General features: G+C 50.0%; 1 protein-coding gene across 1 annotated transcript; it reads right to left on the bottom strand.

Annotated features, from left to right (window-relative positions):
• Nucleotides 1-302: 302 nt before the first annotated feature.
• LOC144143200 (uncharacterized) lies at nt 303-872 on the bottom strand. The gene has a single exon (XM_077674993.1). The coding sequence runs from the start codon at nt 870-872 to the stop codon at nt 303-305; it is 570 nt and encodes a 189-aa protein (XP_077531119.1).
• Nucleotides 873-16,208: the final 15,336 nt, after the last annotated feature.

The raw sequence follows: 16,208 nt of genomic DNA, 5'->3' as shown, positions 1-16,208 counted from the left end.
TACCCAGCCATATCATCCCCCTATGTAGACGCCAGACAACACCACATATGGGAAGCTCTTATCAGTCTTCAAAGCTAGTAAGCCGGTGAAAGAAAATTTGTAACATCATCATTCATCATCATTTTTTTTCGGTTTGAACTTACAAACTGGGGGTAAAGAGAAAAAAGCAGTGACTGCGCACTGATTGAGGGTGCCTCTCCACCCTTACAAGTCAGCAGTGGGTAAAAGGTAAAAGCACTAAGAACATGCGTACAGATATGTGCGCGCTTGCGCAGCACAGGTGAACATGACCGTACAATGCATTATGGGTGTGTAGATCCCTGAACGAAAATCTTGCGGATGGCAGATATAGAAAAAGTAAATAGTTCATCATGGAGTGTAGTATTCAAAAACTTCGGAACAATATAAGTTAACATAGAAAAACCGTAATTAGTTCGGCACTTCGGTAGCACAAAATTGTAATGTTTTCTAACATTATATGGCGACTGGCGGCAGGTAGGCGATACAACTGAAGAAAGAAAATGGTCATTCCTAGCGGTTAATTTTTTATACATACACGCAAACCTGTAGTCAAAACGTCTGTTGACCGGTACAATATTGTATTGCAAATACACATGCTTAGTGTGAGAATCATAAGATTCATTGACCATTGCGCGCAGCATTTTCTTCTGTAAAGTTAGTAACTTCGAAACATTGGTCACTGTGGTGTTGTTGCCCCAGACGAGAAAACGATAGCTTAAATGGGATAAAAATAAAGCGTAATACAAGGCAGCCTTAGTTTTCGTGGGTAGAATGTGCCGGTTACGTGAAGTAATTCGGACAATCCTAGCAAACGTTAAAGAAATGTTGCTAACATGGGCATCCCATGACATAGTACTACTGAACGTGACACCCAGTGATTTGAAGGAGTCTACGTAGTCGATAACTCTTCCACTTAGGTATAGAGAGGGAGGGTAACTACACGTTTTCTTTTGTGCAGAAAAAGTACTGCTTTAGTTTTTTCCGTGTTGCTTTCAATGAGTTTGATAACGACCATGTGGCAAGTAATTAAAGTAGGTGGTTTGCTGTGTCAGTCAAGTGTTGTATGTCATTGGAAAAGACAAATAGGCTGGTGTCATCTGCGTAGATTATGTATTTCGCACGGCTACTGATTTTTGGAATTTCAATAATGTATGTATAAAAAGGAGTGGTCCTAAAATACTACCTTGAGGGACGCCATTCAAAATGTTAAGAGTTTGTAAAGGACATTGGTTAATCACCACTTACTGGGATTGTGCTGCCAGGTACGAGGTAATTGGGTCAAGGGAGTGTCGGCGAATACCATAGTGTTCTAATTTCACGAAAAGAATTTTGCAACTGAGGCTATAGAAGGCTTTGCTAAAATCAACAAAAATCCCGAGGGTTAAAAGCTGAGTTTCGAATTTTTTTAATATGTATTCTTTTTGGATGAGCAATGCTTGTTCCGTAGACCTGTTCTGATGAAGCCATACTGACAGCCAGTTATTATGGAATTTTTAATAAGCAAGTTTCGAAGGCGAATGCGAATTAATTGCTCTAAGCATTTAGAAAAGTACGGAAGTGCAGATATTGGTCTGTAATTTCCTAAACTGTTCTTTACCCCCCTTTTTATATATCACAGCTACTCTGGCTAGCTGCATATCGGTGTGAAATTGCGCTGTCATAAGTTCGGTGTTGTATATATACGTTAAGCATGGCGTAATTATCTCGACAACATACTTCACTGGCCGACTTCGAACATTTTGTGCATCGGGACTACATGTATCTCTTAATTTCCTGCATCTCGCCAAAACTTCCTTTTTATTTGTTGGCCCAAAAAAAACTGATACAGCTAATTTATCGTCCAGAAAGTCAAGCGTGTTAGCATTTATTTTTCTTTGACTTGTTTTGGCGAATAATTTATAAAAATTTATCGCCAGACGTGAACCTAATAATTCTTCACCATCAATGATTAAACTTGTTATATCTCTGCAACGGGTTTTCTATTTAAAAGCAAGTTTAAGCGTCTCCATTTTCGCCTGAGATTGCGCGAAAGGTGGCTATCGAATAAATTGTTGTCATACGCTGTCTTAGCTGACTTGATTTCTTTATTCAGACTGTGGCGCAGTGACTTGTACTGTAATAGTACGTCGGTATCTTTGGTTTTAATAAATTTTGCGAACATCTTGTGTTTCTTTTTCACAATTCTCGTAACGCGACGTGTCATCCAAGATTTACGTGCGTTTTTACATGTCGTTAGGTCTACAATAGGAAAACAGTTATCGTATACCGAAAAAAAAATTCCATGATTTGTGAAAAGCCTAATCGGCTGTAGTTTCTTTGTAGTCGGAATCCCAGTTTTCCGAAACGATGAGACTTTGGAACAGGTCAAGCCGATCTTGAGAAAAAATAATTGCCGTCGAGTCCTGTTTTTTGTTTTTGAATGAGGTATTTCTTCTAGGAACAAAAAAACAGGCAAGTGATCACTGATGTCTACTACAGGCTACATCACTACATTACTGATGATATCTACTACAGGCACTTCAAAAACCGTATTTTCAACCTCGCAACGGCCAATGGGCGTATTCATGGGAAGTGGTTGCCGCACTGGACAAGCAGAGCAAAACCGTGGTCGAAAATTATATGCAGAAAACCGAAGTATTGCTCAGTAACCTCGGGATAGCACAGCGGATTGAAATAGGTGGCGAGGCAGTGCAAGTCGTCACGGATAATATCTACATAGGCCAAATTGTGACGCGGGATTCCAATCATGAGCCAGAGGTAATTAGAAGGTTGAGAATTTACTCGAGTGCATTCGGCAGGAATTATAATATAAAGAATGGCAGCCTACCATTGTCACTGAAGATAAAAGCGTATGACCACTGCATCTTACCCGTACCCGCCTACGGGCCAGAAACTTGGAGGCTCACTAAGAACATTCTACTGAATTCGAGGACGACTCAGCGAACAATGAAACAGAAGATGATTGGTGTAACATTGTAGGACAAGAAGAGAGCAGAGGGGTCGGGGAAGAAATGCTTGTTATGGCCATAATAAAAGTTAAGAAGAAGTTGGCACGGGCAGGGCATGCAATGTTAAGGCAAGATAACAGTTCGTCGTTCAGGGTAACAGTGGGTTCCTAAAGAAGGCAAGCGCTGGAGGGGGCGGCTGAAAATTAGGTGGGCAGACGAGATTAGGAATTTCGCGGGTATAAATTGGTAGCAGGTAGAACAGCACCCAAATAATTGGAGACCTAGGGGAGATATCCTTCGCCTTACACTAGGCGTAGATAGGGTGTTTTAATGATAATTACGGACATAGAAACCAGCTTCCAAACACTAGTGCAGGCAGCCTGGGACACTGCATGCGGCATCATTACAAACAGCCTCAGCATGAACAGCACGTGTGCTTTTCCAATGCAAATGACGGTCCCCAGATCCCCCCGAACTACGTAAACTACTCGTACAACCCAAGTAGCCCACAGGTTAACTGACTGCAATCATATTTGGTCCTACGCACAAACTCAGCAATACCTACCAGGAGGCTCATCTGAGCCAATGCTTTAATATACCGTCCCTCCCCCCTAGGGAACCCATTGATCTACCAATCCTTTAGCGGAAGTAAGGGTGGTCTTACACGACCTCCAGCTCCTGTCAGGTCCCGGTGAACGCATCCACTACAAATAGATCCGTATTTTTACGACTCTTCAATAAAATATGTGACCAATCTTCTTAACGCTTACTGGAAAGCAGACATCCTCTCCCGAGTTTTCTCATGCCGATGTCGTCATTCGTAAACCAGTGAAACCGCTCTCCCAAACCAACATTCGGCCTAAATGACTAACTTCCTGCTTAGCAAAACTGATGGCGCGAATCGTTTATGCCCGCCTAAGTAACCATATTGAAGACAATTACTTACCCTAACATGCATGGATACCTCGAAGGCCTTGTGGCTGATGACGTACACCTGCGCCTGTACTGATTTTCTTCAACAACTCTCCAAACACGACTATTCGGCCATCTTGACCCTAGACATAGAAACAGCATCTGTTCAGAAAACTCATCAAGCCATAGCTCAAGGCCTTTCCCGCATATCTCCGGCTTACTGTACGTACAATTACTTAAAGATATTCCTCTCGAATCACGCTGCACGCTCCTTATTCAGTGACCTCCAAAACCCTACCTACCTTCCAACTACCGTCCATCGTCACTCCACAAGGTTCCGTCCTCTCCCCCAATCCTCTGCTATCTCGCCGCCTCCCACCTTCAACCTTCCTGTACCAAATCTCTAGCCGAGGCTGTAGTATGTACGCTGAATCGAACACCCTTTGGATAACTGTGGGTAGCGACACGTATGCAGAAGCAAAACATCAAGCTGGAGTCGCATCGCTGCAACTGGCAACCCAAAAAGCTGGTTTAACCTGGTCGCGTTCAACTCTGAACTTGTCACGCTTGCATCACGCACCACCCTCAATAAACCAATACTCAATGTGCATAGATTTCTGGACAATCCGAGAAAACTAAGTGTGAATCCCATCAAAACAGCCAGTCTAGTCTTCCAAACCAATCGCCGAAACACATCGGTCCTACATACGTTTCTCCCTGTGTGACTCAAATCATATGATCTGTGAGTGGCGTAACTCCTATGTGCCACGGGCCCAAGGGGGAGGACCACTGGAGATTCATCCTGGCATTTCTACTGAGCTGGGCCACCCAATCCCTCTTATATCTGTCCCTCTCTACCACGTAGGTCACCTAAGTCTACAGGGCTGCCCTGGTCTTGCCTCATCACGTACCAATGCCAAATAATAGGGCCGGAACAACTCGGCCGAATAAATTGAAGAGAACGGTACCGGACGATACATTTCCTAGCTAAACACACCACTTAAGGAGGAACAAATATATTCTTCTCTCAAATCAGCCCCGAGTACTCGTTTTTCGCCTGATTACAAAGATTACATAGAACGTCTTGAGCCGAGACACGTGCACAATCTCGGTGCCTCGGCATCGTTGGTCGGCAAGTGGAGTTACGGGGGTTATGCGGAAGTTGACCGGTGAGGTTTTCCCTGGTACGGTGTATGGTCCAAGGATACGGGGAAGGAAATTTTATCAAAGCCCAGGAACCCGGAAAGGGGTCCATAACAAAACGTCATCGCCAGGTCGGAAATCAACAGTCCAGTGAAATGTGTTGTAGCGCTGTCCTGTCCTGCTGACACTCAGTTGTGCGGTTATGGGCAAGCTGGCGGAAATACTTCACGCGAGAGATAAACTGTTCAGTGCTTGGAGCAGAACGTGATACAGGGGCGGTAAAGAAACAGGTGTCTAGTGGCGAGGACGGTTGGCGGCCGTATACGAGGAAGAATGGGGAATAACCGGTGGTGCGTTGGGAAGCCGTATTTTAAGCGAATCTTACGAAAGGAAGTATGTCGTCCCAATTGCTGTGATCAGGTGCAATATACACTGAAAGCATGCCAGAAAGCGTGCGATGAAATCTTTCAGTAAGTCCATTAGTTTGAGGGTGATATACCGTGGTCAATTTGTGAACATTTCGTGAGGCATGTAGGACTTCTGCAACGATGTTCGAGAGAAATGTTGTCCCCGGTCACTTAGCAGGACACGAATGGCGCCATGCCGCAAGACGATGCGGTGCAAAAAGAAGCTAGCGACCTCTGCGGCACATCCAGTACGCAAGGGAGCCGTTTCAGAATAGCGTGTCAGATGGTCCACAGCTTTGACAATTCAGCGGTAACCGGTACAAGTTCAAGGTAGCGGCCCGTACAAATCAATCCCAACAACCTCAAAAGGCTCAGCGGGGCACGAGATAGGTTGAAGCTGTCCAGCCGGAGGTTATGCAGGGCGCTTGCGACGCTGGAAGGAGGTACAGGACGGGACGTACTTGGATACGCTTGTGGACATGCCAGGCCAAAAGAAACGGGCTCGGTAGCGGTCGTACGTTTTCTGATATCCGAGGTGGCCAGCGGTCGCATCGTCATGAAAGGCCTCCAAACTTTTTTGCTGCAGTGCCCGGGGTACAACGGGAACCCACTTTTCTCCAGTATGTTGGTAATTTTGACGACGCAACACGCCATCAACAACCAGAACTTTTCTTTGCTGGTGGCGCAAGCGACTGTTTGGATGCTGTGTTCTACCGCTCAGTCTGTCGATTATGCTTCGACAATAGTGGTCTTCTTGTTGGAGCTTTTTAAGCCCAAAGCGTTCACAAACCGCAATTGAGCTGACAGGCGCGAGCGGCAATGCTTTTGCCGGCGGCGTTACGCAAGCAGTGTGCGAAGGCGATAGCGGGCAGCGCGATAGCGCGTCTGCATCGAGGTGTTTCTTGCCCGACTTGTATGTGACAGAGAAGTCGTATTCTTGTAAACGAAGAATCTACCATCCAAGGCGTCCAGTAAGGTTCGTTAAAGTCGATAACCAGCAGAGTGCGTGATGATCGGTTACAATGGTGAAATGGCGGCCGTATAAATATGGCCGAAATTTCTGGACAGCCCAAACGACGGCAAGGCATTCCTGTTCTGTGATGCTATAGTTTTTTTCGGAGAGCGTGAGAGAGCGACTAGCATAAGCAACAGGCCGCTATCTTGATTGGTCATCCCGTTGGAGGAGAACGGCGCCAATGCCGGTCCCACTGGCGTCGGCATGGAGAAGTGCGGGTGTTGTCTGATCGAAGTGGCACAACACTGGGCGACAAGTAAGTGCACCTTTAAGAGCGTGAAAAGCTTTTTCACAGTCGTTGGACCAGGTGAAAGAACGTCGGATTGCAGAAGCCTGTTGAGAGGTGAAGCAAGGGTGGCAAAACCGAGAATAAAACGGCGAAAGTAAGAGGCAAACCCGAGGAAACTGCGGAGGGCTTTTTGTTGTAGCGGTCGAGGAAAATTGAGCACAGCTGTTATTTTGTCACGGTCTGGTTCGACGCCTTCTTTGCTGACAACATGACAGAGGACTTTGATTGTTTGGATGGCAAAACGACATTTCTTTGTGTTGAGCTGAAGTCCAGCATTTTCTAAACATGTAAATACTTCGTTCAAACGCTCAAGATGTTGAGGAAAAGTCGATGAGAAGATCCCAACATCATCCAAATAACATAAACATGTCCTCCATTTGAGTCCGCGCAGGACTGTATCCATGAGACGCTCAAAAGTAGCTGGGGCATTACATAATCCAAAAGGCATAACATTGAATTCATAAAGTCTGTCCTGGGTGGAAAACGCGGTTTTTTCTTTGTCAGATTCATGCATCGGGATTTGCTCGAGAAATATTCCGCACCTTGTAAACAGTCCAAAGCGTCACCTATTCGTGGCATGGGGTATACATCTTTTTGGGTAATTTTGTTTAGTGCACGATAATCAACGCAGAAACAAACGCACTGGTCCGTCTTTTTACGAACGAGAACGACGGGCAACGACCACGGGATAACAGAGGGGAGAATGATGTTGCGTTCAAGCATGTCCGAAACGTGGTCCTCGATGATCTTTCGTTCAGACGAAGATACGCGATACGGACCGCGGCGGATGACACGAGAGCCATCCGTGTCAATGCGGTGCGCTGTTGCGGAAGTCTGCCCCAGCTTTGACAAAGAGAAGTCAAAACAAGCTGCTTGTTTTTCAAGCAAAGCAAGGAGGAACTCTGCCTCTTTATGGCTGAGGTCAGAGCTAATGGTTGCGACAAGAGCGGCGGATGACGATGCAGGATCCGAAAGGCGCTGGCCTGCTGATGACGAGCAAATGGGCATAACAGACATGATTTGGCTGTCAGCAGCAGCAGTAGCAATAGCAGTACCTTTGGGCAGCAAGATCGGCTCTGAACTGACGTTCGTTGCAGCAAGTACCGCTGACCCACTCGAAAACCGAACGAGGCAGGTGAGAATGACGACTCCTTTAAGAAGGAAGGACCCTGCAGGAACGGCTAAAATGTCACCATCTTGAATCCTATCTGAGCACATTTTCATTCGTGTCTTTTGCCCAGTGAGCAAAACGTGATCAGCTTGTGCCACCAACCGAGGCGGCTCCTCATCATCAACGCTGGAGAAGTGGGTAGCCGTTGGTTCGACAGCCGGTAAATTGCACGAAATCACAGAGGACGCCGAAGATAGAAAGTCCCACCCCAGAATCAATTGGTGTGCACACAGAGTAAGCACTGCACAGGGAACGTGATTACGGCTTCCATCTATGAATACTCGAACTGTACACTGCGCTGAGGGTTGCAGTACGACTCCGTTAGCATTGCACAGTGAAGGACCAGTGTAAGGAGTTTTAACCTTACGGAGACGCGAACACAAATCTGCATGAATAACCGAACCGCTTGCACCAGTATCCACAAGAGCATTAACAAAAATTCCTTCCACTAGCACAGATAAAAAGTTTGATGGTCGTTGACGAGGACTTGAACATTTTTGCAGCGACGCAGTTTCACCTCCGAAAACTCCAGGCGCTAGTTTTCCGAACGGTTATCGGGAACGTGGAAAGCCGGGTGAAGAGGAGACACGGACCGTTGATACGGTGAGGGTGATCGGCGGCGGGAGGGACGATTGGTCTGAGGCGGTTCAAACGAGGGGGAGGGTGGCAATGAGCGTCGCGGGGTTGAATCATATACACGATGCTGTGAACCGTAAGGATAACCGAAATCTCGTTCAAACAGTGCGGTCCCTCGTCGTTCATCTTGCATACGGCGTCGGCAGAAGCGGGATATGTGGCCCCGGATCCCGCAGTAATAGCAGACGGGTCGGTCGCTCGGGAAAGCCTGGCGAGGGGTTCGCACGTTGGTGTACTACACCCTTGGAACGGTCGCTGCGGAGATCGCTGTTAGATGTGCGGGTGCGAACGGGGCATCTTGAGGCAGGCGCGGTCATTATACCATGGCCGAGTAGGACGAAGTGGCAGTTGTAGTAATGGGGGGTGGCATCGGCATCACACCCGTCATGGATGCCAGCTCCTCCTTCACGAGGTCGCGCAACTGGAGCACTTCCGAGCGAATAGAATCGCGTGGAGGAAACGGCGGGTCATTGAACTGGAGCTCTTCGCGGATGATTTGACGTATGAGGGCGCGTAGGTCCACGTCCCCCTGTGGTTGCATAGCAAGACCATTTGGTTGCAGACGGACGGCCTGCAGTTCGTCCAGGCGCTGACAGGTTGTCCGGATATCGAAGATGGTCGAATGATTTCGAATTACAAGGGCGTTGAAGGCAAAAGGTGCTATGCCCTTCAGGACATGGCGAACCTTGTCGGCCTCCAATATGCTTGCATCCACACGGTGACATAGAGCGAGAACGTCCTCTATGTAAGGCGCATACGTCTTCTCAGGGCCCTGAAGGCGACTGGCCAGCTTCCTTTACGCCATGTCTGACCGTGGCGGTTGGCCTACCGAATATCTGGCGCAGCTCCTGACAAAAGGTGGCCCAGTCGACGAGCCGGTGGTTGTTGTTAAGAAACCATGTTTGTGCCACCTTGTCCAAGAGAAACCCAACGTTCTGTAGCTTCGCCACGTCATCCCAATGGTTAAACCCACTGACTCGAGTAAACTGATCCAGCCAGTCTTCAACGTCTTCATGATAGAGCCCGGCGAAATGAGGAGCATCGCGATGGCAACTGGTGATAGCAAATGCCAGAGGCGCAGCAGGGGAGGTGCCAGCGGGACTGCTTCCGGCCTCACTCTCCATCGCTGCAACAGGCAATCGCCTACCTGAACGGAGTTCCAGGGGTCTGCTTGGAAGGCGTTGAGGACGGGATCGAGCGCAACCTCCACCATTTGTAAGGGCCTTGGGTACTCGTTCAGGTAAGGTGTTTATTTTACGACCAAGCCGGCTCGAAACACCGGTCCAGCCACCAGCGATGATAATGATCAGTCTCGTAGTAGACGAAGCCTTCCTCGATGTGTTTGGTGATGGGGATAATGGAGCAGTAAAATAAAGGATTTTCTACGCTTCAGAGCTTCGCGCTCAAAATATATATATATATTGTGGTGACGTTTATTGACACCTGGGCACGGTCACGTCGTCAAGTCAGGCAGAGTTCGAGCGGACGTAGGGAACCGGGGCTGAGGTTCGAGCTGTGCGAGGACACACTTCGTCTCCTTCCAAAAGCGCTGCATGGCACATAACCTTATCGGAAGATTGTCCACCAACAGGACCTGACAGGACATAGCCACTGGAAAAGTGTCCATCTGCTATTGTTCAGGTTCTTCGCTACAATCACCCCCGGCGAGAAGGGGGAGCCATCCTGGCGACTCATGGTGACGACGGAACCAGCGGATCATAGTAGGGCTTGAGTCGCTGAACATGCACAGTCTCACGGCCGCGGCGCCGAAGATCCGATGAGGGCATAACTGGTTCGACGATATAATTCACTGGCGAAGTTCTTTTGATAACACGGTAAGGACCGTGGTATTTCGATGTAAGCTTCGGAGAGAGACCTGGAGTGGAACATGGCACCCAAAGCCAAACAAGGGAGTCGGGAGAGAAATCGCGTGGTGCACTGGACGCGTCATGGCGAGTTTTCTGTAGCTGCTGGTGTTCAGAAGTGAATGAACGAGCGAGCTGGCGGCATTCCTCAGCAAACTGCGAAATCTGGGAAATCGGTGTATACTCCGAGGGATCAGGGTGGTATGGAAGTACCGTGTCCAGCGTGCAGGTCGGCTCCCGTCCGTATAGGAGGAAGAACGGTGAAAATCCGGTAGTCGACTGCGTCGCGGTATTGTACGCCTACGTGATGAACGGAAGGACCTGATCCCAGTTTGAATGGTCTGATGAAATATACATAGACAGCATGTCTCCCAGAGTGCGGTTGAATCGTTCGGTTAGGCCGTTGGTTTGCGGATGGTACGCTGTGGTAGTGCGGTGAACGATGTTACACTCGGCCAAGAGCGCTTTGATAACGTCCGATAAAAAGACGCGACCTCTGTCACTCAGCAGCTCTCGGGGCGCTCCGTGGCGAAGGATGAAACGACGGAGGAGGAAGGACGCCACGTCCCGGGCTGTGGCTGCTGAAAGGGCTGCTGTCTCAGCATATCGCGTGAGATGATCTACCGCAACGATAATCCAGCGGTGCTCTCTGGAGGTGCACGGCAACGGCCCGTAGAGGTCGATACCCACTCTATCGAAGGGGCGGGCAGGGCACGGCAGAGGCTGGAGTTCGCTCGCTGTTGATCGCGGGGGAGACTTACGGCGCTGGCAGTCTGTGCAGGAACGAACATATTTTGTGACGAAGGTGTACATGCCTCGCCAGTAAAAGCGAAGGCGAAGTCTTCGGTATGTCTTCAGGACACCTCCGTGGGCACACTGCGCGTCACCGTGGAACGAAGAACAGATGTGCACGCGTAAATGACGAGGGATGACCAGGAGCCATTTGCGACCTTCGGACGAATAGTTTCGGCGGTAAAGGAGTTGGTCACGGACAGAGAAATGGGCAGCTTGGCGACGGAGAGAGCGAGGTGCGGCTGCTGGCGATGGACGGGACAAAAATTCCACAATGGAAGTGATCCACGGATCCTTTCGCTGTTCAGCAGCCATGTCGGTGATATCAAGGGGGGCCAGAGTGCACTCCACAGAAGATAAATCTTCAGCGTCGGATGGTAGAGGAGACCTAGAAAGGGCATCTGCGTCTGTGTGCTTGCGGCCGGACCGGTATACCACTCGTATGTCATGCTCTTGCAGCCGGAGGGCCCATCGACCGAGGCGGCCAGACGGATCCTTTAGCGACGAGAGCCAACAAAGGGCGTGGTGGTCCGTCACCACGTCGAATGGGCGCCCGTAGAGGTACGGGCGAAATTTCGTAATAGCCCAAACGATCGCTAAGCATTCCTTTTCGGTCACGGAGTAGTTGACTTCGGCTTTTGTAAGGGTACGACTGGCGTAAGCGACGACGTACTCCTCGAATCCGGTCTTGCGTTGTGCGAGTACTGCGCCCAGGCCCACACCGCTGACATCGGTATGTATTTCCGTGGGAGCGCTGGGATCAAAATGTCGCAGTACCGGTGGGGAAACAAGAAGGCGGCGCAACATATTGAAGGCGTCCTCGCAGGCGGGTGACCAATCGCCGATCTCGTTGTTACCACCAAGGAGCTTCGTCAAAGGCGCAATGATGGTGGCGAAATTGCGAACAAAGCGCCGGAAGTAAGAACAAAGTCCTATAAAGCTGCGAAGTTGTTTCATTGTCGTCGGTTTGGGAAATTCCGCCACGGCGCGAAGTTTTGCTGGGTCAGGAAGGACACGATCTTTTGACACCACGTGGCCTAGAATAGTAAGTTTTCGAGCTGCAAAGCGGCATTTCTTCAAGTTTACCTGCAGGCGGGCAGTGGCAAGGCAGGTTAACACTTGTTCGAGGCGGGTAAGATGCGTCGCAAAATCAGGGGAAAACACGACTATGTCATCTAAGTAACACAAGCATGTTTTCCACTTCAGGCCGCGCAATATGTTGTCCATCATCCTTTCAAAGGTTGCTGGCGCATTGCAAAGCCCGAAGGGCATGACGTTGAATTCGTACAGCCCGTCAGGTGTGACAAAGGCTGTTTTGAGGCGATCCGCTTCTGCCATAGGAACTTGCCAATAGCCGGACCGTAAATCCAGAGAAGAGAAGAACTCGGCTCCTTGCAAGCAATCGAGGGCGTCATCTATGCGAGGAAGCGGATAGACGTCTTTCCGCGTGATCTTGTTTAGGCGCCGGTAGTCCACGCAGAAGCGAATTGAGCCATCTTTTTTCGTCACAAGTACTACGGGAGAGGCCCAGGGGCTTGTCGAAGGGCGTACAACGTCGCGCTTGAGCATGTCCGCGACGTGCTCATCAATGACTTGGCGCTCAGTGGGCGACACACGGTATGGCCGCTGTCTGAGGGGTGCGTGGGAACCGGTGTCAATATGGTGCGAAACACTGGATGCGCGGCCCAATTCGACGCGTTGGGCATCGAAAGAGTCTCGGAAACGATGCAGAAGAGCCAGAAGCTCGTCTCGTTGCGCAGGAGCTAAAGCGTCGTCGAGGGAACGTAAAAAGACATCGGAGTCACAGTTCACACTAGGCCCAAGCGCGGCGAGGTGCAGTGATGCAGCGTTCTCGGATGCGTCGACGATGAGATGATCGTCAACTGGCTCGACGTGCCCAAGACATTCACTGCGAACCAATGTGGCGGGGCGCGACGACGGGTTTGAAACGAGGATTGTATCGAGACCAGAGCGAATTTCAAGGACCGCGAAAGGTAGCGGCAAACATTTCCGGGCGCTGAACAGTGGCGACGGCGTAAAGAAAACGGTGGTGTCGGACAGACAGTCACAAGACACGGAAACAAGCACTGAGGTGCCGGGAGGAATATCGGTATCATCGGCGGCAATCAACTTGGCGGGACGTTCGGGGATAGCGATGTCGTCAAACGGGAAAAGTTCAACTTCAGCGCGAGCACACCGAATGATCGCATGATGTCGTGACAAAAAGTCCCAACCGAGGATGATATCGTGCGAACAGGTGGCCAAAACGATGAACTGGATGATATAGACATTTTGCTGGATTGTAACTCGGGCGGTGCACGTGGCCAATGGTTTCACGTCTTGAGCATTCGCGGTCCGGAGGGTGAGGCCAGAAAGCGGAGTGGTGACTTTCCTCAAGGAACGACAAAGACTTTCACGTATCACAGACACAGCGGCACCAGTATCGATAAGAGCGCAAGCGAAAACACCTTCTACGGTAACGTCAATCACATTGTTAGGCGAAAACGGAGGACTTGAGTAGTTCGACGTGGGCGCAGTTGTTGCCTCCGGAACTGCGGCCGCTAGTTTCCCTCAGCTGCAGGGTTGGCACGTGGGCGCATCGGGGAAACGGAGCGGCGACGCGGAGAAAAGGAACGGCGGCTTGAAGGCGTCGAGGTCGACTGGTCAGCTGAGTACGAAGGTGGGGTTGCGCTAGAAGTAGCGGGAGCGAAAAGTGGCGGAAATCCATAGGCTGGGAACTGGTAGGCGTCAACGGGAGATTGGGGTCGACGGCGACATAAACGTGCCACATGTCCCGGAAGTCGACAAGCGAAACAGATTGGGCGGTTGTCTGGGGTGCGCCATGGATTCGGGGTCCGAGGCGCCATGCGGGGATACGGCGCTACTGACTGCTCCGCGGGACATACAAAGGAAGGGAATGGTGCCAGCGGCGGTCTTGTGGCGACGGAAGCGTAGGTGAGCGGGGCTTCGACGTATTGTTCAATAGGCGACACGACAGGAGGTGCGACTGACGCGGCCACTGGTGAAAGGGTGGATGCCGGCGCAACTGACGGCTGGCGTACGGAAGGGATCGTCTCGGCAACACGCTCTCGGATCACCCGTTGGACGGAGTGAGGCAACGTGGAAGGGGGCTGTGGAGCGCAGGGAAGCAGGGACAGCTGACGTGAAACCTCTTCTCGCACGAACTGCTCGATATGAGGTAGAAGAGCCGAGAGGTCAGGAGAAGCAGCCAATGCCGACAGCGACCCACGTTGCGGTTCTTCCCGCGAAGGGCGTTGGCGGGTGAAAATGCGCTGCTTGCGGAGCTCGTCATAGCTCTGGCACCAGTTCACGACGTCGCTAATAGTCTGCGGGTTTTTATTTAGCAGCATTTGAAACGCATCGTCCTCAATGCCCTTGAGAATGTGTTTGATCTTATCGCTTTCGGCCATAGCTGGATTTGCACGCCTGCAGAGGTCGACGACGTCCTCTATGTAGCTCGTAAATGTTTCACCGGCCTGCTGCGCTCGCTCACGCAGCTGCTGCTCGGCCTGGAGTTTGCGAAGTGCCGATCGGCCGAAAACTTTCGTAAATTCAGCTTTGAAGTCTGGCCAAGTAGTGAAGGTAGATCCGTTGTTGTTATACCATGTCTCAGCCAGCACCGTAAAATAGAATCCGACGTTATTGAGCTTCATCGTGTCATTCCATTTATTATAGGAGCTCACCCGTTCGAAGATTGAAAGCCAGTCTTTCGCATCACGGTCATCGGTGCCGTTAAAGAAAGGCGGGTCTCGTTGCCGGAGCGTACCGGAACAGACGATGGGCTGCTGGGGTGTAGGCGGCATGTCGTCGCTGACCGGGAGTCTTCTGCTTCGCAATTCCAGGCTGTCAGGCCTTGCGGGGATCGCGATGCGGCAACCTCCACCAAAAATGTGGTGACGTTTATTGACACCTGGGCACGGTCACGTCGTCAAGTCAGGCAGAGTTCGAGCGGACGTAGGGAACCGGGGCTGAGGTTCGAGCTGTGCGAGGACACACTTCGTCTCCTTGCAAAAGCGCTGCATGGCACATAACCTTATCGGAAGATTGTCCACCAACAGGACCTGACAGGACATAGCCACTGGAAAAGTGTCCATCTGCTATTGTTCAGGTTCTTCGCTACAATATATATATATATATATATATATATATATATATATATATATATATATATATATATATATATATATATATATATATATATATATATATATATATATATATATATATATATATATATATATATATATATATATATATGTATATATATTGTCACGGCCCTCTTGACATTTCACATGGCCGTGCACTGGATCACCTGGTGGTCAATCCATCGTACATTTCATCTATGGGTACGTGCCGCATCAGTGGGTCGCGCAAGGCAAGCCGAAGCGAAGACGAGGAGGTCGCGCAGAGACAGTCTGGCTCGAGCTACGCTGGTATCCTCGGCTTCGGACTATACGCCTCATTCTTTGAAAATAGATCGCTTTTAAGCACAGCGTGTAAATAGCCCGCATCTGCCTCGTAACATCTTTTTGGTGGAGGTTGCGGTTCCCGTCCCTGTGCCTGTCAACAGCGCAGTAACACCACACCACGGATCTTCGAAGTGGGCGACACATTCGTCGACGCACGATGCCTCCTGCCAACGAGACCGCACCCGTTGCGCCCCTCATCATCGTTTCTCAGCCCCGTGACCCAGGCTTTTTCACCGGTGAGGACGACACCGACGTGGAAGAATGGATTCGCATGTTCGAACGTGCCAGCGCCCATAACAGGTGGGATGGTACAATAATGCTGGCTAACCTACCTTACCATCTAAGAAACACAGCCAAATCCTGGTATGACACCAACGAGCACACGTTGACCAGCTGGGACGTTTGCAAAGAAAAGATGTGGAAAATATTTGGCAGCCCCGTGGGTCGCCAGCTCGCCGCACGTCAACAGCTCGCTTCGCGCGCCCAGTCCGCCACTGAATCGTATATCACGTATATACA

This window comes from Haemaphysalis longicornis, unplaced genomic scaffold (genome assembly GCF_048455015.1).
Source record: "Haemaphysalis longicornis isolate Haplotype H1 unplaced genomic scaffold, Haemaphysalis longicornis Haplotype H1 scaffold_6, whole genome shotgun sequence".
In the NCBI taxonomy this organism is placed as follows: Eukaryota; Metazoa; Arthropoda; class Arachnida; order Ixodida; family Ixodidae; genus Haemaphysalis; species Haemaphysalis longicornis.
The sequence above is the reverse complement of the archived record's forward strand: the minus strand, read 5'-3'. Positions and strand labels throughout refer to the sequence as shown.